Source organism: Corylus avellana, chromosome ca5 (genome assembly GCF_901000735.1).
Source record: "Corylus avellana chromosome ca5, CavTom2PMs-1.0".
NCBI lineage: Eukaryota > Viridiplantae > Streptophyta > Magnoliopsida > Fagales > Betulaceae > Corylus > Corylus avellana.
Genome location: NC_081545.1, coordinates 18,846,752 through 18,873,351, shown reverse-complemented (window position 1 = coordinate 18,873,351; position 26,600 = coordinate 18,846,752). Strand labels below are relative to the sequence as shown.

General features: G+C 39.1%; 2 protein-coding genes across 2 annotated transcripts in view; one reads left to right on the top strand and one right to left on the bottom strand.

The window, feature by feature from the left end:
* LOC132183335 (GDSL esterase/lipase At4g10955) overlaps nucleotides 1–26,600 on the top strand; it is a 36,655-nt gene that overhangs the window by 7,898 nt on the left and 2,157 nt on the right. The gene's annotated exons all lie outside the window — the stretch shown is intronic.
* LOC132181211 (conserved oligomeric Golgi complex subunit 5-like) lies at nucleotides 22,885–26,594 on the bottom strand. The gene is made up of 3 exons (XM_059594329.1): nucleotides 26,256–26,594; nucleotides 23,198–24,280; nucleotides 22,885–23,065 (listed from the first exon to the last, which is right to left on the bottom strand). The coding sequence occupies exons 1-2, from the start codon at nucleotides 26,592–26,594 to the stop codon at nucleotides 23,339–23,341; spliced, it is 1,281 nt and encodes a 426-aa protein (XP_059450312.1). The 3' UTR covers nucleotides 22,885–23,065; nucleotides 23,198–23,338.

Here is a 26,600-nt window from a genome sequence, read left to right as displayed (position 1 = left end):
AAGTTGAATGAATGATTTTATAATAGAACTAGTTTGAGATTTGTGTTGCATCAAATGAACCCAAGTAAATCTTGAATAGTCATCCACAATTGTAAGAAAGAAAACAGAACCATTTATTGAGTTGGTGGCCATAGGACCCCAAATATCACAATGAATGAGATCAAATGGTAACAAAGAAACAGAAGTGCTGACTGAAAAAGGAAGTTTATGTTGTTTGGCCATTGGACAAATGGAACAAATGCTAGTAGATGTACAAGAAATTTCAGGAACATGTTTTTGTAATAGCCTTATTCTAGAAATGGAAGGGTGCCCTAGTCTATAGTGCCAAACATCATGTGACGGCTGTTTGATGGAATTATAGGAAGCATGTTGTTGAAATGAAGGAAATGGCGCAGCTTGGGTGTGAGCAGAGACCTTGTCTTCTTGCAGCAAAACAAATAAACCAGCTTCTTCCTTACCCACCCCAATCGTTCTCCAATGGTACAGATTCTGTATAAAACAATATCCAGCAAAGAAGATGAGACAACATCTTAGATTTTTAATAAGTTTGCTAGCTGAAATGAGATTGAAGGTAAAAGATGGAACACACAAAACTTCAGTCAATGTAAGATTGTCTGAAAGTTTGACAATGCCTATGTGTATGACAGAAGCTATAGATCCATTTGGTAACTTTACATGTGTTGAAACTATAGCAGTAATAGAGGTAAAAAGGGATGGACAACTAATCATGTGGCCAGTTGCACCAGTATCTATAATCCAAGAAATGTGTTTTTGTGTGAAATGTGGTACAACATTAGCAAATGAAGCAGAAAAAACAGAAAATTTTGGATTAAGAGGATGGAGATAACCTGCTATGCTAGCAACTGAATTTGCAGCAAAAGATTGAGGGGATTGGATGGGGTATTGTTTTAGCAATTCCATCAATTGCTGACACTGCTCAGAGATCATGGCCAGAGGAGGATTATTCAATTGCTGAACTTTAGTCAAATCAGTTCCCTGCACTTGATTTGATGAATGTGGAGCAGAAAAATTTGGTTTGCTTCGGGTGAATTTAAACCCTGGTGGAAAACCATGGACCTTGTAACATTTTTCAACAGTATGACCTGATAGTCCACAATGAGAGCATATGGGGCGATCCTTCTTAAAGTTCTGCTTAGAAAACCTAGGCCCTGATGAAGTGGCTTTGGTCATGTAGGCAGCATGATCATGGGAATGGCATATGGGTGAGGCAACAGGATGGGGCATAGGAGATGCAACAGAGTTAGGGATAGGGGTTCTAGTCATGAGGGCAGAGGTATCATGACTAAGGGAATTGATAGTTATTTCCCTTTGTTTTTCCTCTTAAATAATAAGAGAAAAAACCTTATTGATGGGTGGAAGAGGGTCTGTTAGCAAAATCTGTGCTCTAACAGTTGAAAAAGAATCATTCAGACCCATCAAAAATTGCAGAACTTTTTCTTGGCTATAGAGCTCAAGAATGGACTTCATACGACCACAATTGCAACAATTGCATATAGAAATAGGTCTATAGTTATTGAGTTCTTCCTAGAGAGCCTTAATACGAGTAAAGTATTGACTTACAGAGGAATTTTCCTGAGTGACAGCGGAAATGGCTTTCTGCAACTAAAAAACACGAGGACCATTTCTTTGAGAGTATCGATCTTGCCACATAACTTCAGCAGAAGTAATGTAGATGACAGTAGAATAAATCTCCTTGGAAACAGAGTTAAGAATCCATGAGACTACAAGATCATTACAACGAACCCATGCATTGTAATAACTCTCAAATACTGAAGGTTTAGGAAAAGAACCGTCAATGAAACACATCTTGTTCTTTGCACTCAAAGCAACAAGCATTGAACGGCTCCAGGTGCTGTAGTTTTCTCTTGACAATGGCTGAGGAACTAGTAAAATTCCTGGATTATCACCACTGTGGAGAAACAAAGGGCTTGAAGGGTCAATGGGGCGAGTGTTTGCAAAAGGATTAAAGAAATTGTTTGGAGGATTCTCTTCCAAATTGTTTGGACGAGTGTGACTGGTTGGAGGTTGGTTTTCCATAGAAATCGAAAATTCTGAAGGAGGACGTGGGTGAGCAGAAGACGATGGAAGTTCTGCCATTGAAAATGAACTGAAAATTTGAAAAAAAGAATCACAATTGTGATTATGGCTCTGATACCATGTCAAATCTTGCAATTCGTAACAAAAGGAATGCAAGAAAAGAAGAAGAAAACTCAAAAACAAGTGGAAAAACAGAGAGGAAAATAGAGAGTGAATCAATTCATTGATATATTGAATTCAATCTGTTTCAAGATACATGAAGAAGTATTTATAAGTTTAACAAGTCTTCTAACTACTAACAACTAACTCTAACTGGTTATAACAAATCACCAACACATTTACAACAAAAAAATACTGTTCACGTGTATAAAAGACTCTTTTCTTATTCTGCACTCTCTCTTAATAAATGCTCAGATTTTAGTGTCGACCGCATCGGATCTAATTTCAACAATATATATATACATTCAATTCCCTTTCTTTCCGGCTCGAGTTTTGAGAAGAGATGTTAAAATATTTCCTATATATTTTCCATGTTAGCATAATTTTACTTTCTTTTTAGATTTATCATTGATTCTCTTCCTTATTTAGTTTAGATTATCTTATTTACCCCGACCTTTTTTCCTATAAGTAGGAACATCTTTTGTTTTATGTAAGATATATTAAGATGTAACCCTAATAATCACGAGTCTTCTTTTTCTGCTTTCGCTTTCTTTCATATGTTGTATTATATATTTCTACATTGAGATACAGGTCAGTGTGTGTCAGTGTAGTCTGTTTAATAGATAAAGGGTACTCAGATGTTGCACACGTGGATTGAAGAGGGAGTGATCAATAAATAGGATTTAGGTGTATTAGACCAAAGCTAACTATTGCAGCAATACACATTATCGATGTGATATGTTTCTACAATGATATTTTTGAGTTTATTACAGCTGTAATAATTAGTTTTTAGGGTAAATAAGTAATAGTATAAAAGAAAAAGTTGTAGGAAAGTATAACAGAACTAACTATACCTTTTATATATATATATATAAAATAAAAACTAAAAACTATACTCAAGCTGGGATGGGCCGGTCACCTAATTACAACTGTTCTCAATGATCTTTGTTTTCTTGAAATAGTGTAGTATCTATCATAAAAGGAATATATTTAGTCCTAATCCAAAATATATATCATCTAGTTTATTATAAATATTCTGACACTGGTCCTAAAGGTTTTCATACTTCTTTCTCTTCAAACCACATGCATTCACTATATGGCAGAAACGGAAGTACTACATGCAGACGGGTTAGGGTGACCCTCAGTTTTGAAAATTTTAATATACTTTAAAATGTGAATTTGGACCAAACGTTATTAGTTCAGCCCCGGGCCCATTAAAAAGGCAGTCCAAAGCTTGGTCTTGGACGATAAAAAACAGTACAAAAATTTTAAGTTTTAATATGCTTTACATTTGTGTCGCATGACTATGTATAATGTTTATCTCTGAAAAGTTTTAATACACTTTACATTCCGGGATTGAATTGGAAATTGAGTTATATTAAAGAATAATTATTTTTTATTTTTTATTTTGTTTATATTTTCTTAACATCGAATGAATAATATATATATATATATATATAGTCTTTAATTTGAATATATTTCTCATCAAGTACTTGGTCCCCTATTTAAATATATTTTTAATTCATGTTTTGGCCCATGTCGATAAAAATTCTTGGTTCCGTCCTTATGCTATGGCCATTTTTTTATTATTATTATTTGTACTTTTATATTTAACCCTTTTTTGGTTTTCTTTTTTCTTAAATTTGTTGTTTGAGTTTTTTTTTTTTTTTTCCCATTTTTTTTAACCCCTTTATCTCATGGCATTTTTGGGAGTTTTGGAGCTAAAAAGTCAAAGCCCGATGCATGTGACATAATTTTCGTCCAAACAAACGAAAAAACTTAACGGATAGCCTAAACTGTCAAGATTAAATAGTTTGTTGTTCGAAAATAATAGCATGCTCTACATTCCAAATCACCTCATCATCAAGGCAAATTCTAATACCAAATTGTTCTTCTTCCCATACAAGCGTTTGCTGTGGACTTTGAAACTTCAACAGTGTCAATAGAAATTATAATCTCATCCTCATGTCCTCTAGGGGCGGAACAAGCATTTATTGTTTTGGGGGCAAAAGTAAAAAATAAAAAAAATTTGAGAGGGCATGTTCTAATTTTAAAAAAATTTTAAGAACATTTTTTAAAAATTTTGGGGAAACATGGGGCCTCGGCCCCTCTAGCCCCCACGTAGTTCCGCCCCTAATCGGTTACTTTTTTTTAGAAGCTGCACAACATGACAACTTCCTTGACCCATAAATTTCTTAGTGAACAATATTATAAACTCAAGGCAAATTAGCATCCCTGAGAATTCAGAAACATGCATGATTCTGTCATACCATTTCAAAGCAACCATGGATCTCAAAGAGCATACAATATTTACACATTAATATGAATTTCTATTCTTAGGAATTTGAGAAGGAAGAATACATATAACACACACACACATATATATATATACATGATCTCATATTAGGCCGGATAACTCATAGTCATATATGCTGACCTCCTGCTCAAACATCTGAGCATAATCATGGTAGAAAGGAAATGGTTCCATTTCTAAAAGCCAGGACTCAAGATCCTGATAAGCCATGATATCCACTTGATCATGATCAAGATGATCAGGAGGAGGGTTCAGGGTTGAATGATCTTCAAAGGCTATTTGATGAGAAGAATCATCCGGAGATGCAAAGGAGGATGGTAATTCCATGCTGCTGCTTTCCTCCTTGGTGTGGTCTGTGATTGAAACATTCTCAACCACACGAGGATGATGATGATGATCATGATCATCAGGTTTAATAGGATGATGATGATGGGGTGATGATGAGGAAGTGAGATTGCCAGTGAGTTGTTGAACAAGCCTCTTGAAGCTTGAGGTGTCTGTGATGTAGACCTTTGGCCTTAAAACCTGTATCAAGCTGTGGAGTTGCTTCTCATTTCTTGATATTTTTACGGGTGATTGACTTATTTTCTTCCCCATGGTTTCAAAAGTAGTACAACTGGCGCCTAGGAATCAACCCCCCCACCTTCTTTTGCTGTAGCGGAGGATTCAAAGATCTCCTATAAATATATATATATCTATATCTATTGTAATATTGAAGTAGATATGTTTGAGTTTGGTGGGAAAAGAACAAATCAAAAGACATAAAGATGCTGAAAATGATGTTGATCGATTATGCAAATTAAAAAGCATTATCAGCAGGAATCCATATAGACCTACCAATCTTTCTATCTCTCAAGCTATATATGACCCATCAAGGGAAATTCTGAGGTTTGTATTTACATATATGGAAGATGTAGATGTTGGTCAATTCTAGAGGATGGTTTTTTCAGTGGGAAAAGAACAAATCAAAAGACATAAAGATGCTGAAAATGATGTTGATCGATTATGCAAATTAAAAAGCATTATCAGTAGGAATCCATATAGACCTACCAATCTTTCTATCTCTCAAGCTATATATGACCCATCAAGGAGAAATTCTGAGCTTTGTATTTACATATATGGAAGATGTAGATGTTGGTCAATTCTAGAGGATGGTTTTTTCAGTTTATATATATATATATATATATATATATAGGATGTAGAAGGACATTGGGGGCACGCAGATAATTACGATTCAAATAAATTAAAATAATGTAACACGAATGCTTCTTCTCCTTCCTGCAGTGACATGCATGTTGACATGACAACGAAATAATATAGTATTTAAACAAAAGGAGGAAGCTAAAGTGCATATATCAAACCCCATGTTACATGCAATAAGCTCTCACTCTATTGGTGCATCTCTACCATGCATTTTGAATGACTTGGAGGGTCTGCTCTGACGGCTCTATATTATTTAGGGTCTGTTTAGGTTTACGATTTGAAAACTCGATTTTTTAAAACATAGTTAAACGTTCGGTAAAATCGCAATTTAATCTTTAAAATCACCATAGTCATTTTTGCGTTTTCAAATTGTAAGTTTTTAAAAATGCATTGTCAAACGATATATTTTCTGTGATTTGGTTTGAAATTGCACTTTTAATCATTTCTTAACCGACAGAATGTGAAGATACAAAATGTTGTGCGTAATGAAGAAACGATGAGAGAGAACAAAAACAAACAATTAACGTGGTCAGGCTCTAATTAATGGTCTTCAACCACAATTTTTAAAGTCCGTTTAGGTTTATGATTTGAAAAATGTAATTTTTGAAAACATAATTAAATGTTTGTAAAAAATCGCAATTTAACCTTTAAAATTACAAATTAGCCTTTAAAATCACCTCATTGATTGCGATACGTTTTCAAATTGAAGTTTTTTTAAAAATGCATTGCCAAACGATATATTTTCTGTGATTTGGTTTAAAATTGCATTTTTGATCATTCTTAACCTAAAGAATGCGAAGATACAAAATTTTGTGCGTAATGAAGAAATGATGAGACAAGACAAAAATAAACTGTTGAAGCACAGTTTTCCAAAAGATGACGTGGCACGCTTGCCGAGCTTGAGTTGGACCAACACCCGAACAATTTGACTGCACAACAAAGAAGAAAGAAGGATCGAAGTGACCGGGGGTGAGCCGGCGTGAGCACTCTGATGCCTAAGTCAGAATGGGAAAGGATAACAGTAACAACTACAGAGCTCAAATTATGAGAGTTGTGATTACCTTTGCTTTGATCATATGACTTGTATTTATAGGCATTGGAGGAAATTTGATTTTCCACTTATTAAGGAATCTTATCCCTTGATATCGGCTAAACAAACATTTGAATGAAAAGATCATGTCTGTTAGTTTTTCCACGATTTAAGCGACTTGAGATCAGAGGATCAACTTCATAATCTTTTTTAAGATATCAGAGTTATTCCTTTTACTGAGACTTAAATGTCCTGAGTTATTCTCGGACTTTATGGTCTCGGCTAGGGGTTGCCTCGGATTGGTGGTCTCAGATAACATGAGTAGGTCTCATCTCGGATCACTTGATTAGGTCTCAGACTTGGGCCTTTAGAGTAGGTCTCGGACTTGGGCCTCCTCTGGCTGGGCCCAAGGACTGCTCAATAAATAGTAAGCTAGTTCATGACCCAACAGTTAGCCCCCAATTTCGAAGTTTGTAGAACTAAAGAAATTTCATGTCTTGATGGAATGAACCGAGGCCAGCTTTTATTGAAAGAAATTCCGAGATAGTTAATGTTTCTCCAACTCCGTCTCGGATTAATAAGGCGGCAAAAATTTTGAAATTCAAATTTCAGAGGGAATATTTAAATTTCAAAATTTTCAGGCAGCGTCGGTTGGTATTCCGAGGCCTCATCGGTATATTGAACTTAGTCATAAAGTTTGTCCACGTGTCGCTTGCCGAGGCCTGCTCCATACGGCGCATTTAATGTGCATGTTACCGAGGCGGTCTTATTAAAGCGCAATGGTCCTCTTTTCCTTCTTCCATTCTCTCCGTCTCTCGCTCGAGTTCTAGCTTCCTGCTTTCTCTTCGTTCTTCGAAAGCTTTTTCTTTTTCTATATACCATGTCTGGAGATGAGGGATCAGGATCCGACGGCCTCGGCGGCAACACCTACCCAGCCTGCTGGCGGCCGTTGTTAACTAAGGCTGATGAAGCCAGAATTCGGGAGGAGTGCTTTATCCCCAAATCCGTAAAGCTGCGATTCGATGATGAACGGATGGGTGCCATAGTGCGCTCTGATGCGCACGAAGTTTGTCTGTACGAAACGATGTTCCGTGCTGGTTTCCGCTTACCCTTTCTGCCGATCATTCGAGAGTTGCTGAGCTATCTGAATCTGGCTCCCCACCAAATTGTGCCCAACGCCTGGAGACTTATCTACGCCTGTGTGCTACTGTGGCCCTTAGCGCTCGGACCGGGACACCACCTTACTGCCCGAGAATTTTTATGGGTATATCGGCTCCAGAAAAACCCGAAGTGCGATGGCTTGTACAACTTTCAGTCCCGACGGGGTAAATTCGTCCATGTAGATGGAAAGTATTCCAGCAACCATGCGTGGAAGGGAAAATATTTTTTCGCAACGGGCCAATGGGAATTCCATCTGACTGAGGTTGCCCAGGGTCCAAGAGTGCCTCGGGAAACCAGTGTTCCTGCTGGGAACGCTTCTAAAGAGCCAATCCTCACCGACCACGAGCAGAAGCGTGTGAACAACGTTTTAGGGTGGACTCGAAAACATGAAAATCTACTGAGTTATTCACTGCTAATGAGTACGGCCACGGAGGGGAGAGGCCTCGTTGCAGTAGAAGGAGGTGTCGGCGGAGGCAAAAGGAGACTTGCTTCTGTAATTACCCAAGACCCAAAACTCATTATCTCAGATCCTCCGGCTGCTAATACCCGGGGGGCTACTCCGAAGAAGCCCAGACTCGATAAAGGTAAAGGTAAATTAATCGAGTCACCTAAGCAGAAGAATCTACCACTCCAAACCGGTGGAGCTTTGAAGATAAGTGGGAGAGTGGATCCACTTGCTGTTCCGCAACTCCGAACCACAGGGCCATTGAAAATGGATACGAGGGCCAAAAAACTTAACCCTCCTCCTCGGGCAGCTAGGGCTCTATGCTTGGTCGATGAGCCCGTGGAATCTGTCAAACCCGAGGCCCCTCAACCTAAGAAGAGGAAGCTGGTAAAAGCAGCAGAAGTGAAGGTACAGGATCAGTTTGCCAGCTTGCTGGCTGCTAGGCGAAAGGCTGCTCCTAGGCGAAAGGCTGCTCCTAGGCCTGTGGTGAAGCCGGTTGCCGAAGTTGAGGCCTTTCTGGCAAACAAACCTGTCCCAGCACGCCCATTAAATGCCACTCCCTTGGCCTCGGATGGAGTTGAGGCTCGGACTGCAATCCCTATCAAATCTCTTTCGCTCCAACCTCTGGGCTCCAATATCCAACATATTTTGGATGATATAGAGTTGGTGGAGCACTCGGATAGCTCCGTGGAGATGGTGTGTGAGAGGACTGAGGGGCCAACTGCAGCTGTCGAAGGAGCTCGACTTCTTTCCCCCATTGACGAGGCTGAACTGGAAGTCCACGGTCCTACATCTACTAGGGCTCGGACGCCGACTCCTGTCACGAAGGTTACCGAGAAGGCCTCGGCTAAAGAGATGGAGTCTACTGCCGAGACCTCATCTTCTTCCGCTTCGGCAATCAGACCTCAAGGAGTAGATTGGACTGTCGGCAGACGTCTGGCAGACTTTAGTGGTGACCTGAAGGGTAACCCTTTCTTAGCGTTGGTGGACCTAATTCCGCACGAGAGTCTGGTAATGGAACGTGACATCTCTGCTCAGGGCATGACAGAGCAGATGATTTTTTTCCAGCTTACTGTAAGTGTACTACCTTTCTCCTTTTTTTTTTTTTTTTTTTTTTTTTCATATATGTATACTGACACAATCCCTGTCTCAGGGTGTTATGAGGTCGTTGGTTTTGTATTGCTACTTCCGAAAGGTAGCTAACGACTCGGCCACAAAAACTAACATTCTCCAAAGCTTAGTCACTGATCTGGAAGCCGAAAATGCTAGGCTAAAGGAGGTAGTGGCTAAGCAAGATGAAGAGCTGCTGCTCTCGGGCCATCAACAGTCAATAATGGAGGCCGAAACTTCCGAGGCGGCCGCGGCTCGAGCAAGGGCTGAGTCCAAGGCCACAGAGTTGGCAGCTGAGATTGAGGGTCTTCAAGCGAAAATAAACCGACTCCAGGAAGACAATTCTATTATAAAAGAGGACCTGAACCAACTGGGAGAAGCGCATACGGGGGTCTCGGATCAGCTAGAGTTGGCTCAGGCTGAAATCTTGGGCCAGAAAAACTTGGTGGTGAGAGCGAATGAAGCCAAAGTGATTGCCGAGGAGAAACTAAAGTTCTTCAAAGGCAAATATGTTCAGGTGAGGGCTCAACTGAGGGAGGCTAAAAGTCGTGCCGCAAATTATTTACGCCAGTTATCTTTTGCCTCATTGGTTCGAAATTCTGCTTGGGCCGACGGGCTCATCCTCGGTTTTGAAACCTTTCGAGAATGGGCTAAAGACTCAGCCCGAAAGATAGACCTCAACAGGGTAAAGATCGAGGATATTCCTTGTTCGGATGCTGCTATGGCTCAACTGGTCAACCTAGGCCAAGAACAAATGCCTGATGCAGCAGGGATCAAAGAATTTTTCTTTGACCCTTTCTCAGACCAACATTGCCAAGGTGCCGAGCCTGATCCTGATGATACCCGATCCGAGGCCGACTCTGTCGAGTCCGTATCTGCCGAGGCTCCCGATATTAATCTTGCTTCTGCCCCTAAGGCAGAATGATGTAATACCATTTGATAGCTTTTGTACATATCTCAAGTTTCTTAATGAAATGAGTTTTTTGCGTTTATATGGATTTTGAAGAGACAACTTGATATTTGTTTGTCGCCTAAGGTAATTAAAAGAATCTTACAACCATATTTCTCCGAGTTATGTCTTGGAGAGTCGGATTCCTGCTCCGAGCCAGGTCTCGGAGAGTTTGGTTCCTACTCCGAGTCAAATCTCGGAGAGTTTGATTCCTACTCCGAGTCAAATCTCGGAGAGTTTGGTTCCTACTCCGAGTCAAATCTCGGAGAGTTTGGTAGTCAAATCTCGGAGAGTTTGATTCCTACTCCGAGTCAAATCTCGGAGAGTTTGGTTCCTACTCCGAGTCAAATCTCGGGAGTTTTGTTAGGGTTTTTTTTTTTTTTTACCCATAGTTATGCTTCTCCGAGTTAGGTCTCGGAGAGTTCTATTATGCTACTCCGAGTTAGGTCTCGGAGAGTTCTTTTTTGAGGTTTCTGAGTCTGGGTTACAAATGAACCTTATATGCTGCATAACTCCGAGATACTTTTATTCATTAAAATAAAGTAATGAAATGACAAACAAATTACATATCGCAGCATTTTAGACATAGTACTTTTTAAGGTGCTCAGCATTCCAAGGCCTCGGAAGAGCCTTACCTTTGGAATCTTCCAAGTGGTATGCTCCTGCTCTTTTGCACTCAATCACCCTATAAGGTCCTTCCCAATTAGGAGACAGCTTTCCCTCAGCTGGGTCCTTGGTTGCCAAAGTAGCTTTACGTAGAACCATATCTCCAACTTTGAAGCTCCGAGGCTTGACCTTTTTGTTGAAATAACGAGTCACTCTTGCCTGATACGCTGCCATAGCCACTTGGGCTTGATTCCGCTTCTCTTGTAGCAAATCCAAGTGCAGTTGTAACCCCTCGTTATTAGTTTCGGATCGAAAGGTCTCTACGCGATAGCTGCCTGTGCCTACCTCAGCTGGAATGACTGCCTCAGTTCCGAATGCTAAGGCATACGGTGTTTCTTCGGTTGGAATTCTCTTGGTTGTTCTATATGCCCATAATACTTCTGGAAGGTCTTCTGCCCAGTTCCCTTTCCGATCATTCAGCTTCTTCTTCAAGATCTTAAAAATTGTTTTGTTGGTAGCCTCTACCTGCCCATTTGCCTGGGGGTGCCCTGGGGACGAGTAATAATTTCTTCTTCGTAGCTGGGCACACCAGGCTCGGAATGACTCGCAGTCAAACTGCTTGCCATTATCTGTGATAAAAGCATGGGGAATGCCATACCGACATACAATATTCTTCCATAAAAATCGCTCTATTGCCTTAGCCGTGATATTTACCAAGGCTTCAACCTCTGCCCACTTGGTGAAATAATCTACAGCAACAACTGCGAACCGCACACCTCCCCTGCTCCGAGGCAGTGGTCCTACTATATCTACCCCCCATTGGGAGAAGGGCCAGGGTGAGGATATTGCACTCAAGTCTTCAGAAGGTTGATGAGTGATATTCGCGAATCGCTGGCACTTGTCACAATTTCTGACTATATTTGCCGAGTCTCGACTCATGTTGGGCCAATAAAAACCTGCTCGGACTGCTTTATGCGCCAATATTCTGGCCCCAGAATGGCTTCCACAGACCCCTTCATGGATCTCTCTAAGGATATAATCTCCTTCATCCTTCGAAACACATTTTAAGAGTGGCAACGTGAAACCCCTTTTGTAAAGGACTCCATTTATCATTGTAAACCTTTTGGCTCTCACCTTCAACCGGGTAGCAAGCTTTCTATCTGAAGGAAGTACTCCTCTTTCCAGGTATTCCATGATTTCTAGTTGCCAATTAGGTATGGTCTCGGCTGCCAAGACCGACACCACCTCGGTAACTGATGATTGTGGAAGAATTTGGATAGGAGTCTCGGATTCAATTTCTTCACTGGCTGTTGAGGCAATTTGGGCCAACTGGTCTGCTTTTTCATTCACTGGTCTCGGAATTTTCACAATGCTAAACTTCTTAAATAAAGCTTGCAAATCTTGCACCTTAGATAAGTACAACTTCATCTTATCTCCCTTGGCTTCAAATTTCCCTTGAATGTGTCCTACAACGACTTGGGAGTCACTCCGTATTTCTACAAATTCGGCTCCCATTTCAAGAGCTAAACCGAGTCCTGCCAAAACTGCCTCGTACTCGGCCTCGTTATTTGTGGTCTTGAACTTCAACTTCAATGAACTACATAATTCTTCCCCATCGGGAGTAATCATTACTATTCCAGCTCCACCATGCTTCTTTGTAGATGATCCATCTACGTAGATTACCCAAGTCTCATCTCTTGGCCAACTGGTGATGTCTGGCAAATTAGTGAATTCTGCCAGAAAATCAGCCAGTGCCTGGCCCTTGAGAGAATTCCGAGGGAGAAACTCGATGTCGAATTCCCCTAGTTCAATAGCCCAATTGGCTAATCTTCCCGAAAGATCTAGCTTTCTTAGTACTTTCTTTAGAGGGTATTCAGTCAACACCCTGATAGTATGAGCTTGGAAGTAGGGTCGGAGCTTCCTGGATGCTATAACCAAGGCGAAAGCCAATTTTTCCATTTGGGGATACCTTTCTTTAGTGCCTCTCAAAGCCCTACTTGTGAAGTATACGGGCTTTTGAGCTCCCTCTTCTTCTCGAATTAATGCCGCACTGATAGCCGTTCGGGATACGGCTAAATACAAATATAGTACCTCCCCAGGTATTGTCTGGCTCAGCAAAGGCGGGCTCATCAGGTATTCTTTCAGCTGTCCGAAGGCTTCTTCGCATTCGTCTGTCCATTCAAAGGCCTTTCGCAAGACTTTAAAAAACGGAAGACACTTATCGGTTGATCGTGAAATGAACCGATTTAGTGCCACTATCCTTCCTGTCAATTGCTGGAGCTGTTTCAAGTTTCTTGGAGATTGCATATCCAAGACAGCTTGTATTTTTTCAGGATTGGCCTCTATTCCTCGGCTGGACACCATGTAACCAAGGAACTTTCCTGATGAAACTCCGAATGCACACTTTGAGGGATTTAACTTCATCCCGTACTTCTTCAAGGTTGCGAACGTCTCTTGCAAGTCGAGTATGTGGTCCTGTGGCAACACACTCTTGACTAGCATGTCGTCAACGTATACTTCCATATTGCGTCCGATCTGGTCTTGGAACATCTTATTTACCAGCCTCTGGTATGTTGCCCCTGCGTTCTTCAAACCGAAGGGCATGACTTTATAACAGTACAGGCCTCGGTCAGTTATGAACGTAGTTTTCTCACGGTCTTCAGGATGCATGTATATCTGGTTGTACCCAAAGAAGGCGTCCATGAAGCTGAGTAAACCATATCCAGCTGTTGAGTCCACCAATGCATCGATGCGAGGTAATGGAAAACTATCTTTTGGGCAGGCCTTATTGAGGTCAGTGAAATCCACGCACATCCTCCACTTTCCATTGGACTTTTTGACCAATACTACATTGGCCAACCAGTCGGGATAATATACTTCTTCGATGAAACGTGCCTTGAGAAGTTTCTCCACTTCTTCTTCTGCTATGGCTACATTCCGTTCAGGGGCGAATTTTCTTCTTTTTTGCTTCACCGGTTTCACACCTGGATCCACATTTAGCTGGTGGAGGATGTCTTCAGGATCAATTCCTAGCATATCTTCGTGAGTCCACGCAAAAACTTCTAAATTTCTTCTTAGGAAAATGATAAGGCCGTCTCAGATTCTGGGACTGAGCTGCGTCCCAATCTTCAAAGTCTTGTCCCCGCTTATTACCACATCCTCCAGAGGTTCAGCTGGTTCCCCCTTCGGGTCATTTCTGTTGTTCCCACCTACTGTACCAATTACAATAGGAGTCGGATCCGAGACCCTCTTGAGAGACGTATTATAACATCTTCTCGCCTGGATTTGATCTCCCTTTACTTCTCCGATCCCTTCTTCCGTCGGGAACTTCATCACCAAGTGGTATGTCGAAGTTATAGCCTTTAACTTATTCAAAGCAGGTCTACCGACAATGGTGATAAGTGCCAAATATTGCATATTTGGACCCCTTTATTTACATTAGTTAATCCTTTAGCTGTGTCGTTATTTAATATTTTGTGTTAGTTTTGTGTTTTTAGTGTTTTGTAGGTCATTGAAGAAAAACTGCAACTTTAAAGGGAAAAATGCGAAGTTTGGAAGAAAGCATACTTTGAGAAGACCTAGATTGTGTGGTTAAGTCTAACCAAATCTAAGGAAAGGTTAAATCAGATTAACGTTCAGATTGGATAAGATTTCGGATCGGATTCAAATTCAGATTCTGCACACGTCTTAGTATTTTGACCATAACTCTCCGCTCAAATATCGGATTGAAGTGATTCAAACGGAATTGGAACGCTAGCTCAAAATACTACAATTTGTTGTGAAATAGGATTTTCGAAATTCGTACAGTTACTATGTCAAAATCGCCCCGCAATTAAAGGACACAAATCTGGACGAATCCTATTCCGATTTCAGACTTCTATTTTGACTGGGAGACAGACTTCCGAATTATCTAGGTTTACTTGGGCTTCTAGGACTTCCCTAAGCCTATAAATAGACTTCTTTGTATTCAAGAAAAGATACACAATCCCAGAGAGCAAAATTCTTTTGTTTAGTTTTTCTTTAGGTTTAGGTTTAGGTTTAGGTTTAGATTTTATTTTTATGTGGAGCTAAATTCCCAACTAAGGTTGGGGATGAAGCCTCACCGATGAAGAACAACATCACTTTTATGTAAGTTTTTATTATTCTGATTTTATTGGGTTTTTTATTTCAATTGTTTTACTTTTAATCAATTGTATGGATTGATTCTTGGATATCTCTTGTGATTCAAGGATACTTGTGATGATTTGAGATAATTTCATATGATTGATTGCTTGGCTTTTAACTCATAAAAATTGGATATCCCTTGTGATTTGTTCTACGGATACATCTAGTGTTTCAATTGAATTTGGATTCCTTTTGTAATTTGGTCAATGAATGGATACATGGGATGGTTTTGATTAATTCTTTGAAGCATAGTAAAACATATCTATGATTTAATTTGTGAGAACTTCGGATTAATATTGATGAACATAAAGCATGTTGTTATGATTTGGTGAGTGTGAATTCCCAAACCTTAGTACCTTTATCCTTAGATTTACTTATTTTATTTAGTTTATGTTTCAAAACTCAAAAATCAAAACCCTTTTGGAACTAGATTAGGATTTAATTAGTTTAGATATAAATTGCTCTTTCAAAAATACAATTCTTTGTGGGATCGACCTTGCACTTGCAATCCATTAAACTACAATTGATTCGTGCACTTGCGACTTAAATAAATTTGCACATCAAGTTTTTGGCCTAACACTTGTTACATGGGTCAATTAGAAAGCTTAAGGGAGTTAGACACTACAAAGTCTGTTAAAAAAAAAAAAAATTGCATATCTTGCCTTGGTTGTTTCATCTGTTAGGGATTCTTACAAATTTTATAGAACTTGTCTTGAGTTTAAGCTGAAAGCTTCATGATTGTATGCTAATTACACTTTACACATTTCAGAACATATGAAGTCTAAATTGTTCATTTATGAGTGATTTGATTCTGGATTTCCTTTTGATAGTGATGATGGTGTTTGTCTTTTTAAATTTGCTCATAAATAAGAACCATGTTTTATGTGAAACTTCTTTCTTGTTAACAACATAGTACTACAATGTTTGTGGGTATCATTCCTGTTAAGCCCTCACGAGACTTCACTCGTCCACTAGGGATGCCTAGGGGTTTAAAAGGCTTGTTGCATATGCTAAATGCAATCGTCTCTCCCACGAAAGAGGATTTATGTTTTGTTTTGTTTTGTTTTCATTCTATTTTTCGTTTTGTTTTGCTAAGGGACTAGCAAAAGTTAAGTTTGGGGGTGTTTGATGTGTGCCAAGTATTGCATATTTGGACCCCTTAATTTACTTGTGTTAATCCTTTAGCTGTGTTATTATCTGATGTTCTGTGTTAGTTTTGTGTTTTTAGTATTTTGTAGGTGTTGAAGAAAAACTACTTTTTGGAAGAAAACATACTTTGAGAAGACCTAGATGATGTGGTTAAGTTTAACCAAATCCAAGAAATGGGTAAATCGGATTAAGGATAAGATTGGATAAAATTTCGAATTGGATTCAAATTCAGATTCTACACGTCTCAGTATTTTGACCATAACTTTTCGCTCACATATCCGATTGAGGTGATTCAAGTGGCGTTGGAAAGCTAACTCAAAATACTACAATTCATTGTGAAATAGGATTTTCTAATTCGGACGTTTACTATTCCAAAATCGTCCCGTAATTAAATGGTACAAACCTGGACGAATTGTATCCGATTTCAACTTGTAAAACCCTAAGTTTTAGGTCTATAAATAGGGAATTATCAGATTAGTTGAGGGGGCTACGAATTTGAAGATTGCAGAGGAGAAAGAAGAGAGTTTAAGGTTTTCCTAACTTTTGAATCTCTGCTTTGTGATTCTTATTTGTAAGTACTCGATTTTACATTATGAATTCAATCAATTTTGTTTTGTCTTTCAATAACATGAGAGGCTAAACCTTCAACTAAGGTTGAAGATGAAGCCTCACTTATGATTAGCAACTTTGTTTCATGTATGTAATATTTTCCAATTTAATGGTTTAATTGCTCTATTGTTTTACTTCTAATCAATTGGATTGAATAACTCTTGGATATCTTTTGTGATTCAAGGATACACTTGATGATTTAAGATTATTCAATATAATTGATTGCTTGGTTTTCTTTGTTAAAAATTGGATTTCCCTGTGATTTATTCTCTGGATACAATTGATGTTTTGATAAAGATTGGATATTTTCTTGTGATTTACGGATACAGTTAATGATTTGATCGAATATTGGATTTCTTTTGTGATTCGGGTTATGAATGGATACATGGGATCTTTTGATTAATTCTTTGAAGCAATAGTAAAACAAACTTAAGATTTATATGTGAGAACTTTGGAGAATATTATAGATCATGAAATTATGTTGTTATGAATTTGTGAGTGCGGATTCCGAAACCTTAGTGCTTCGTCATAAGATTTTAATCCCTTTAAATTGTTCATGCTTTTGCTTTTTCATTCAAACAAAAAAATCTCTCAAAAATTTGGAACTAGATTAGGGTTTAATTAATTTAGATTTAAAATTGCTTTCAAGAATACAATTCCCTGTGGGTTCGACCTCGCACTTGCAATCCATTAACTACAATTGATTCGTGCACTTGCGAGTTAAATAAATTTGCACAACAAATGGCATTGTTGGAACCTGGTCGGTCAATAACCAAAAAATCTATCATCACAGTTTTTTGCTAGGTGCTGTTCCTGCCGTTACAGGGAGTGAAATAAGACCAATCGGCTGGACCTGCTCTCCTGCAAATCCAACCAGGGGAGAGCTAAATGGTGTGATCCTGTCACGATCGATACCCATTTGTTTAAAAACTGGCCAGTACAGTATATCAGGCGAGCTTCCATTGTCCACCAGAATTCTGTGGATCATATGGTTGGCCACTGTTACAGTTACTACTAGCGGATTATCATGGGGCTGCATTACCCCCCTAGCGTCCTCTTCAGAGAAAGAAAAGATCACTGAATCCTTTTTTGCAACTTTGGACGGTCTCTGCACTGTAAAGACTTCCTCGGCCTGTGTCTTCCTAGCATGGGCTTTCCTGGCCGAATTAGACTGTCCTCCACCAGCTATTCCTCCGGCAATAGTATGGATTTCTCCTACTACTCCTTGATCCCGAGGGGGTCTCGGATCTTCTCTAGGACCATCATCCCGATCACGTCTCGGCTCCCGTGCCCTTTCAGCTCGGTTTCCATCTAATAGGAGAGGCTGTTGGTGCACCGCTCCTTGGTTCCTTTCCCCTGCTAGGAATCTTACCAGCCTTCCATTTCTAATGAAAGTTTCAATTTCCTGCCGCAAGGTTATGCAGTCTTCCGTCAAATGTCCGTGATCATTGTGGTACTCGCAGAACTTCGTCCGATCTCGCTTCCTCGGATCACCCCGCAACTTACTTGGCCACCTGAAAGCTGGGTCTCTTCTGATTTCCATAAACACTTCGTTGACCCTGGTATTCAAAGGTGTGAACCTTCGATCTTCACGTCGCCGGGGTTCTGTCTTTGGGACTGATGGTACAGTCTTCTTTACTACTCTCTTCTGAAACCTTTCTTCCTTCGGAGCGGACGCTATAGGTGGCTCCTTTTTGGCGTCCTCTTCCTTTTTGGCATCCTCCTTCTCCCGGTCTTCTTCCTCTTGACCTTTCGTGAGAGCCTTAATCATTTCCTCCTGATTAATATACTCTTCTGTTTTGGCGATAAACTCGGGAAGAGTTATTTCTGTAGAACTTTTTGATACTTCGGCCATTAGAGGCCCGTTTGGCCTGACTCCATGCCATAATGCAGATAATACCGTTTGATCCCCCGGATTATCCACTAACAATTTTTCTTTATTGAACCTATGCATGAAATCCTTCAGGCTTTCTTCCTTCCCTTGACGTAATGACAGTAAGCAAGCCGAGTGCTTCCTTCTCTTCTTGGTAGCCAGGAATTGGCTTAAAAAGAGACTTCCAAGTTCTTTGAAACTATCTATCGACTTGGCAGGCAATCTGGCAAACCAGTCCTGAGCAACTCCTTCCAGCGTAAGAGGAAAGGTTCTGCATGCTATTTCATCTGGAAACCTATGAAGGGAAAAGTGAACACGGACGCTTTCCATATGTTCAGAAGGGTCGCCACTACCGTTAAACTCCTTGACGCGAGGCATCTTGAAGTTTTCAGGCAAAGGGAAACTTAACACTCGGTCAGTGAAAGGCAGATCGGTGTTATCCATAAGCCCCGAAGCAGGAGTTTTTCCATCCTTTTCAGCCAGCCTGCGAGTTAGTTCTTCGTACTTCTTCTTTAAATCTTCCATGTCAGCACTCATCTGGGCTCATTTCGCCCCTGAAATTGCTCCCTTCGAGGCCTAGTATGCTGAGACCTCTCTGGGTTCTGCTGCTCACGATGCTCCTCATTCTGGACAGTAGTATGATGGCTAGCTTGGACTGAACTTGCTTCCTCATCGCGATGGGAACCTGCAGTTCGCTTCCCATCACGAATCTCCCTTCGCCTTTCCTTCTCACGCCGTTCTTCACGCCTTCGTGCTCGCTCTTGATCCCTCTGGCTATTCCGGCCTTCAGCAGCTGTGAGCCTTGCAGCCAGGTCTTCATTCTGCTTTTTCAGAACCTTCATAGATTCAGACATCTGCTTCATGAATTCGGCTAGATCGGATGGTGGTGGTACGTTGGAGGCTGCAGCAGTGGAACGGGTAGTCACCATTTTAGATTAGTAGAGAACTGATGAAAATCGAAGTTCCCACAGACGGCGCCAAACTGTTGATACACAGTTTTCCAAAAGATGACGTGGCACGCTTGCCGAGCTTGAGTTGGACCAACACCCGAACAATTTGACTGCACAACAAAGAAGAAAGAAGGATCGAAGTGACCGGGGGTGAGCCGGCGTGAGCACTCCGATGCCTAAGTCAGAATGGGAAAGGATAACAGTAACAACTACAGAGCTCAAATTATGAGAGTTATGATTACCTTTGCTTTGATCATATGACTTGTATTTATAGGCATTGGAGGAAATTTGATTTCCCACTTATTAAGGAATCTTATCCCTTGATATCGGCTAAACAAACATTTGAATGAAAAGATCATGTCTGTTAGTTTTTCCACGATTTAAGCGACTTGAGATCAGAAGATCAACTTCATAATCTTTTTAAGATATCAGAGTTATTCCTTTTACTGAGACTTAAATGTCCTGAGTTATTCTCGGACTTTATGGTCTCGGCTAGGGGTTGCCTCGGATTGGTGGTCTCGGATAACATGAGTAGGTCTCGTCTCGGATCACTTGATTAGGTCTCGGACTTGGGCCTTTAGAGTAGGTCTCGGACTTGGGCCTCCTCTGGCTGGGCCCAAGGACTGCTCAATAAATAGTAAGCTAGTTCATGACCCAACATAAACAATTAACGTGGTCGGGTTCTAATTAATGGTCTTCAACCACAATCCCAAAAGCTTATAATTCATGCTTAATGTCAATCAATCAAGAATTTTCTCACGTTGATATGATATAGGAAGAGAATAATTTCCAAGGAAAGAACATTTGTATTTAGTCAAACACACAACATAGAAAGTCAAATTTTCTCAACTCATATATACCTTAACTCGTGCATATACAATGTTGTCAGAAAATTCAGTCAAGACTAGAATTTAATTTGCTGGTTAAATGGATACTAGCGCATATGATTACACCTCCCTCTTTGTAGGTTTACGATTAAACTGAAAATAAAAAATATTACTAGTTATAATAATTGTTTGTTTAATTAATTAATTAGTCTGAAAATGATTTAATTAATTAAGAGAGTGTGTCACACAAGGCAGTATGAATCCGGTAGCCGCAATTGTCACATCAAAAAATCTAAAATTTTGGCGCTGGCTGTCGACACCCTCCCTGTTTCAAATCATAGTGTGCCACGTGGGGCACTATGATTTGGCCACGTGGGGCACTATGATTTGGGTGATCTGGAGGCTAAGAACCCTCGATGAATTTTGTCAACCAAAAAGTCAACTTCTGTTGACCGATGTGAGTGAGTAGAGAAGATTTTCCCAAAGAGAATTTTGGCAGAGATTAATTGTAGCTTTATGCTTGATAATTACTCATGGTAGATTTGATACACAACTTCAACTGGCTGTGAGGAATTCGAGCAGCAAGATTTTCGTCTTGGAATATATTCCTAATTGGACTTTTATTGATTGTTGGTTTTTGTTTGCTAAATTTGTTTTTTTTTTTTTTTAGTAAGGGTACGTTTGGCATTAGGATTTCATAGACAAGCAATTTAAAACCAAATTGTAGAAAATAAGTTGCTTGGGAATGAGTTTTTAAAATATTGTAATTTGAAAACGCAGAAAATTTGCCTTTTCAAATCACAAATAAGAATATGCTTTTTTAAAAATGCAGAATTTTAAAATGCTAAACTGCATGCGATTTTAAAGGTCAAACTGCGATTTTCCCAAACATATAATTGCGTTTTTAAAAATCACGTTTTCAAATTGCACATTTTTAAATCGTTATTTTTAAATCATACTTTTTGAAATCACAAACCTAAATGGATCCTAAATAAAGAAAGGGTTGAAGGAATCAAAAAACCGAAAAGTGGGTAGTCTTCCTACAACAAATCCAAAATGAAAATTAATATACACATATATGTAACCTATTTTTGTTAATATATATATAAACCAACTTAACGACTTAAATCAAGTTTAGAGCACTAACAATAAACACCCTATAGCTTGTTCCCTCCCTTCATATAGGAAAAATTTCAAATAAAAAAACTATAAAAACGCACCTACAACAAACCCCCTAGAACTTCCCTAAACTATTGGGTAGCTACAGTGGCTTATTATAATCCTATGAAAACCATATATTCTCCCTTCCCTCTCCTCTCACATAATGAAATAATTGTCAAATGTATTTGAATAAGAAAACAAAAAATAATTTGATTCTCTAAAGATCGTTAGGTATATGTGCTAGTACCCTTATACAAGCTATGTTCACAAGTATAAACAAGAACTTGGCTCATTTATTAATCAAGCTCAAAATTTGTGTTTACGATCAACTCATTTATTAAATAAACTAAGAATCTATCTGAGCTTAGTTTACAAGCCTTCTGCTGGGTGTTGATTGCTAATACCAAAATGAATCCCTCCAATGATCAATTAAAACCTTTGACATCGCTACTATAATGGATATAATACACCCAGATGTCCCTGAAACATCTGCTCCACTCCCTACAACATTTCTTAAATGATGCGTATAAGTTACTTGACTTTTACTATGTGTTCATGGCTCTAAATCATAGCCAATCAGCGAAACCTCAATAGCTGATTCGAAAAAAAAACAGTACTACAAGTCCTTTGCTAAATTACCATTTCTTCAAGAGAAATGTTAGGCTTACAGAAAAAGCTTTTACAAAGTGATGTAACACAACATGATTAAGTTTCACAAATTTTGAATTTATCTCATTCTCAATGATATTGTGCCACATGAGGCCCCACATCACTTTGTAAATGTTTTTTTTTATAATAGTTTTTGTAAGTAAAAATCATCATTGAATCAAAAATTCAATAGTGATCCATCCAAAATCTAATAGTGATTTTCACTACCACGTCGGAAGTGTGTAACATTACTCTTTTCAATTATCCTATTCATGAGCAGATGTGAGAAAATGATTTGCATTGGAAAATATAAAGCGAACTGATGCAGCAACATCCCACGATCAGAATGTTGAAGATGTTCGTTTTTATTTAAAAAAGAATGTCCTTAGTGTAACTATTACATGAGATCTGTCACAAAGTTTCTGTAATAGTATGATGATAAAAGAAACTGGTGAAATAGAAACAGGAAAAAAAAAATAAAGAACACTTTTATATTTTACACAAAAATTAGGGTACATTATGACCACAAATGGAAGGATGACATGTAGGTGAAACAATGAATACAATAACCAAACTCGAAAAATATTCTAGACTAGATACAAATGAATTCTATGCAGCCATTCTGCGGATCCAGCCATCAAGTATGAACCTACTAAAAATAAAATAAAATACTTAATTAAGAATGGCAAAACAGAGTGTAAGTTATGCTGTAAAAGAAATCAAAATAAGAAACAAAAAACAAAAAAAAAAAACCAAAAGGGTTGGCTAAAAATTTGTGTACCTCAAAGTTGCCACCTGAACCAGAATGGTCTTTTGTGAAGTTTCGGCAACAATTTCCAACTGCAACATCTAACCTAAAAGCAAAAACCTGGCGAACACCATTTCTGGTTTGAGAATGATTTTAAAATAGGTATACTATATATCAAGGCTTTTGGGACGCTGGAGTATTCCTGGTCATAGACGATCCTAATCGAAGCATAAGAGGATATACAGGGCTAAACTCCTTGTCTCCTCTGACCCTAACATTTGCAGCATAATCATCCAGAGTTGCCTTGATACCTTTCCAGATCTGATCCTCACCTTGAGAATCTAGCCACAAGGAATACTGCAGAGGTGCAAGTTTGTTTCTTTGCAGTGGTGACTGCAATGCGTCAGGGCCTCTGGAGTAAAGATGGTGAAGTATTACACTTAGTGGCAAATCTTGAAGAAGAGGAGAATCTCCCAGTTGAGATGTTTCTAAGAAAATAAGGGGTCGGAATGCTCGAAGGGCTCGGTATGGTGCACCAAGTTGCTCCACTGGGAACAAATTCTGACCCACAGCTAACTCCAGCTCAGCCATGTCTCTGGCCATCCTAAGCTTGCCTGATTCTGAAAGGGGTCTAACAAGAGAAGCATGCCTGATAAAGAATATTAGGACCCGTGAAGCCATATTCCTAACAAGGCGAGTGCAAATGGTTTCCGTCCCTACAGCCCTAGCATTTGTTGCGGAAGGCAGCAGCCTAGATAGGAACTCACTACGGAAGTGAAGAATGCACTTCTGCAACTCCTCCATGTAAGGTGATGCACTGTTGTCCATTGCAGCATCCATTCCAAGCGCACCAAACTTTTGGTCATGAATTTGCAAGATGCAAGACTCAAGCCGTTCAAGCATTGCTTGGAACAAGGATGTCACCGAGTCACAGGCAACCCCATATACTGCACCTAACGAGGGAGACAACACATCTGCAGCAATGCTGGGAAGTCCTGTAACCATTGATGATATGCGTGTATGAATTTCTTGTAGATGTTGACATAATGTGAAGTTCTTGAGTTGGGCGGCAGTTGCTGGACCACTTACTTGACGCGCTTCAGGACCAGTGGATATCTGTCGGAATGTATTCATTTATGAACAAAATTCAGACACTATTGAAGTTGACTTATACACAAAGATGTTCTGCATAAGTTTCTAAAATTTAATATAACCAGTAAAATTTTCATATATCATTCACACACACACACAAAAAAATAAATAAATTATAGTCCTATGAGTTTATTTGTCAAAACCATAGTTCCATAGGAATGATGTTGGGGGGGGTGGGTGGAGACAAAAAAAAACTTCCAAATTAAATTTGCTAAAAAAAAAAATTAAAAAAATAAAAAAAGAAATAAAAAATTAAATTTTTAGTTCCTTCCCTGAACATGGCCCATATCCAAGAGCATATAGGCTGGCATCATATCTCGATGTTTTACTCCTCAATACACATATTTACACTAGTTTTGAGGGGGGTGGGTGGGGGGCAGAGGAGGGTTATTTTGAAGAAAATGAGCTAAAAAATGATAGTTTTCTCAGTTTCAGACTGTTTTGCCGTTTGACAGGATATTTAAGTGTATGCATCATAAACAAAATGCTGAGCAGCTAAAGTAATTCGCACTTACAGGCAGGCAAATTATAAGATATCAGGGTCATTTGGTCTTTCCCATATGAACTCAGTGAATTCAATTAGCATGATGACAAAAAGCAAAACTTGAGTTGCTGGCAAATGATTTTCAAGTCAACATCTATAAATTGAAGATGGATATAAGTTCATATGGCAGCAATTAAAGAGCTACAAGATCACAAAATTAGTTCTTTTAATAAACATAAAAAATAAAAAATGGCACACGATTTTCAAGTCAACATCTGTAAATTGAAGATGGCTATAAGTTCATATGGCAGCAATTAAAGAGGTACAAGATCACAAAATTAGTTCTTCTTTTAATAAACATAAAAAATAATAAAATAATAAAAAAAAAACCTTGTAAATCAGGAGGACCAAAAAGAAAAATGAAACTTGTAATATAAAATTTCCAGCACGCACAACCTATTAGTAATGCATAGGTGCATTATTTTACCATGTCATGTCTTTTTTTTTTATATAAGTAATAAAATTTTATTGCCAAAATAATACAATCTAATACAGAGTGAGTGTACAAGAAAGTCCCATAACGACTTGCAATCTGAAATTCAAACAATCAATGAAATAAAAAAAGAATTAGAATACAAAGCTGTAAGAGCAGACACCCCACCATGCAGTCCTCTCAAAACAGTTTTTAAGAAATAAAACCATACGTTCCATCCCCTCAAAAGTCCAACTATTACCCTATTTCCAAGTAGTCCATGTAAGGCACAACAGAACAGCCACCTAAATATCAACATGATTATGCCAAACACACTTCTTTTTTAACACACAAATCCAAATATTTAGCGGCTCCTATCCTTAATGAATTCCCCAAATGAAAATGAAACTTCAGGCATCCTACTTGTTGGGGAGAGAAACACCAAGGAAGTCAACAAAGAGTAAATTAATATAAATATTAGGACACCACTTCTAGCCTAAAAGCTGAAGCTAATGGGCTTGGGTCCACTAATGTATATTAACTACTCTCTTTTTTTTATACTTTATCAATGTGGAACACAAACTTCACAAGTAGATACACAACAAATCTCCCCTCACTTGTGAGTTTCTTCCACATTGACCCAAACTTCCCCTCGCACAAAGTGTTATGCGTACTCCAAGAGAAACGACACTCATATCAGCAGCAGCGTAAGCTAATCATAAACTCTGACACTAGTTGTTAGAGAGAGAAACATCAAGAGAGTCAACAAAGACTAAATTAATATACATATTAGGACACAACTTCTAACCCAAAAGCTTAAGCTAATGGGCTTGGGTCTACTTATGTATATTAACTACTATTTTTCTTTATACTTTATCAATGAGAGACACAAACTTCACAAGTACATGCACAATACTACCCATTAGAAAAACATCTACTTCCATTAGTCATATCTGTTTTCCACAAGTAAACAAAAGAACTACCTGGTACTCAGCACGTTGTGCAAGCTGGATCAAAGCCTTGCCAATTTCATGCAAGACAAGAAGGGTCAAATGCCCGTCCAACTGAACAGCTTCGATCTCTTCCTGAATGCGTGATATAATCTTTGAGATCTGTTCTTTGGAGCGAACACTTCCACGGCTGGACACAGGAAATATGGAATTCACAAGATCCGATAGGCAACTCAAGCAAAGAGCCAAGAATGATGTCTGGAATATTTCAACAGCCGCAACCATTTGATCTCTGCCCTCTGAACTGATAGCTGGTAAAACACCTTTGACATCAGCATCATGCGAAATCCTTTCAAGAAGGTTCTCTATCATGGAGAA

Coding starts and splice junctions, on each gene's coding strand:
- LOC132181211 (XM_059594329.1), bottom strand. CDS start 26,594: ATGATAGAGAACCTTCTTGAAAGGATTTCGCATGATGCTGATGTCAAA. Junction 24,281..26,255: donor CACAACGTGCTGAGTACCAG/GTAGTTCTTTTG, acceptor ACATTCCGACAG/ATATCCACTGGTCCTGAAGC.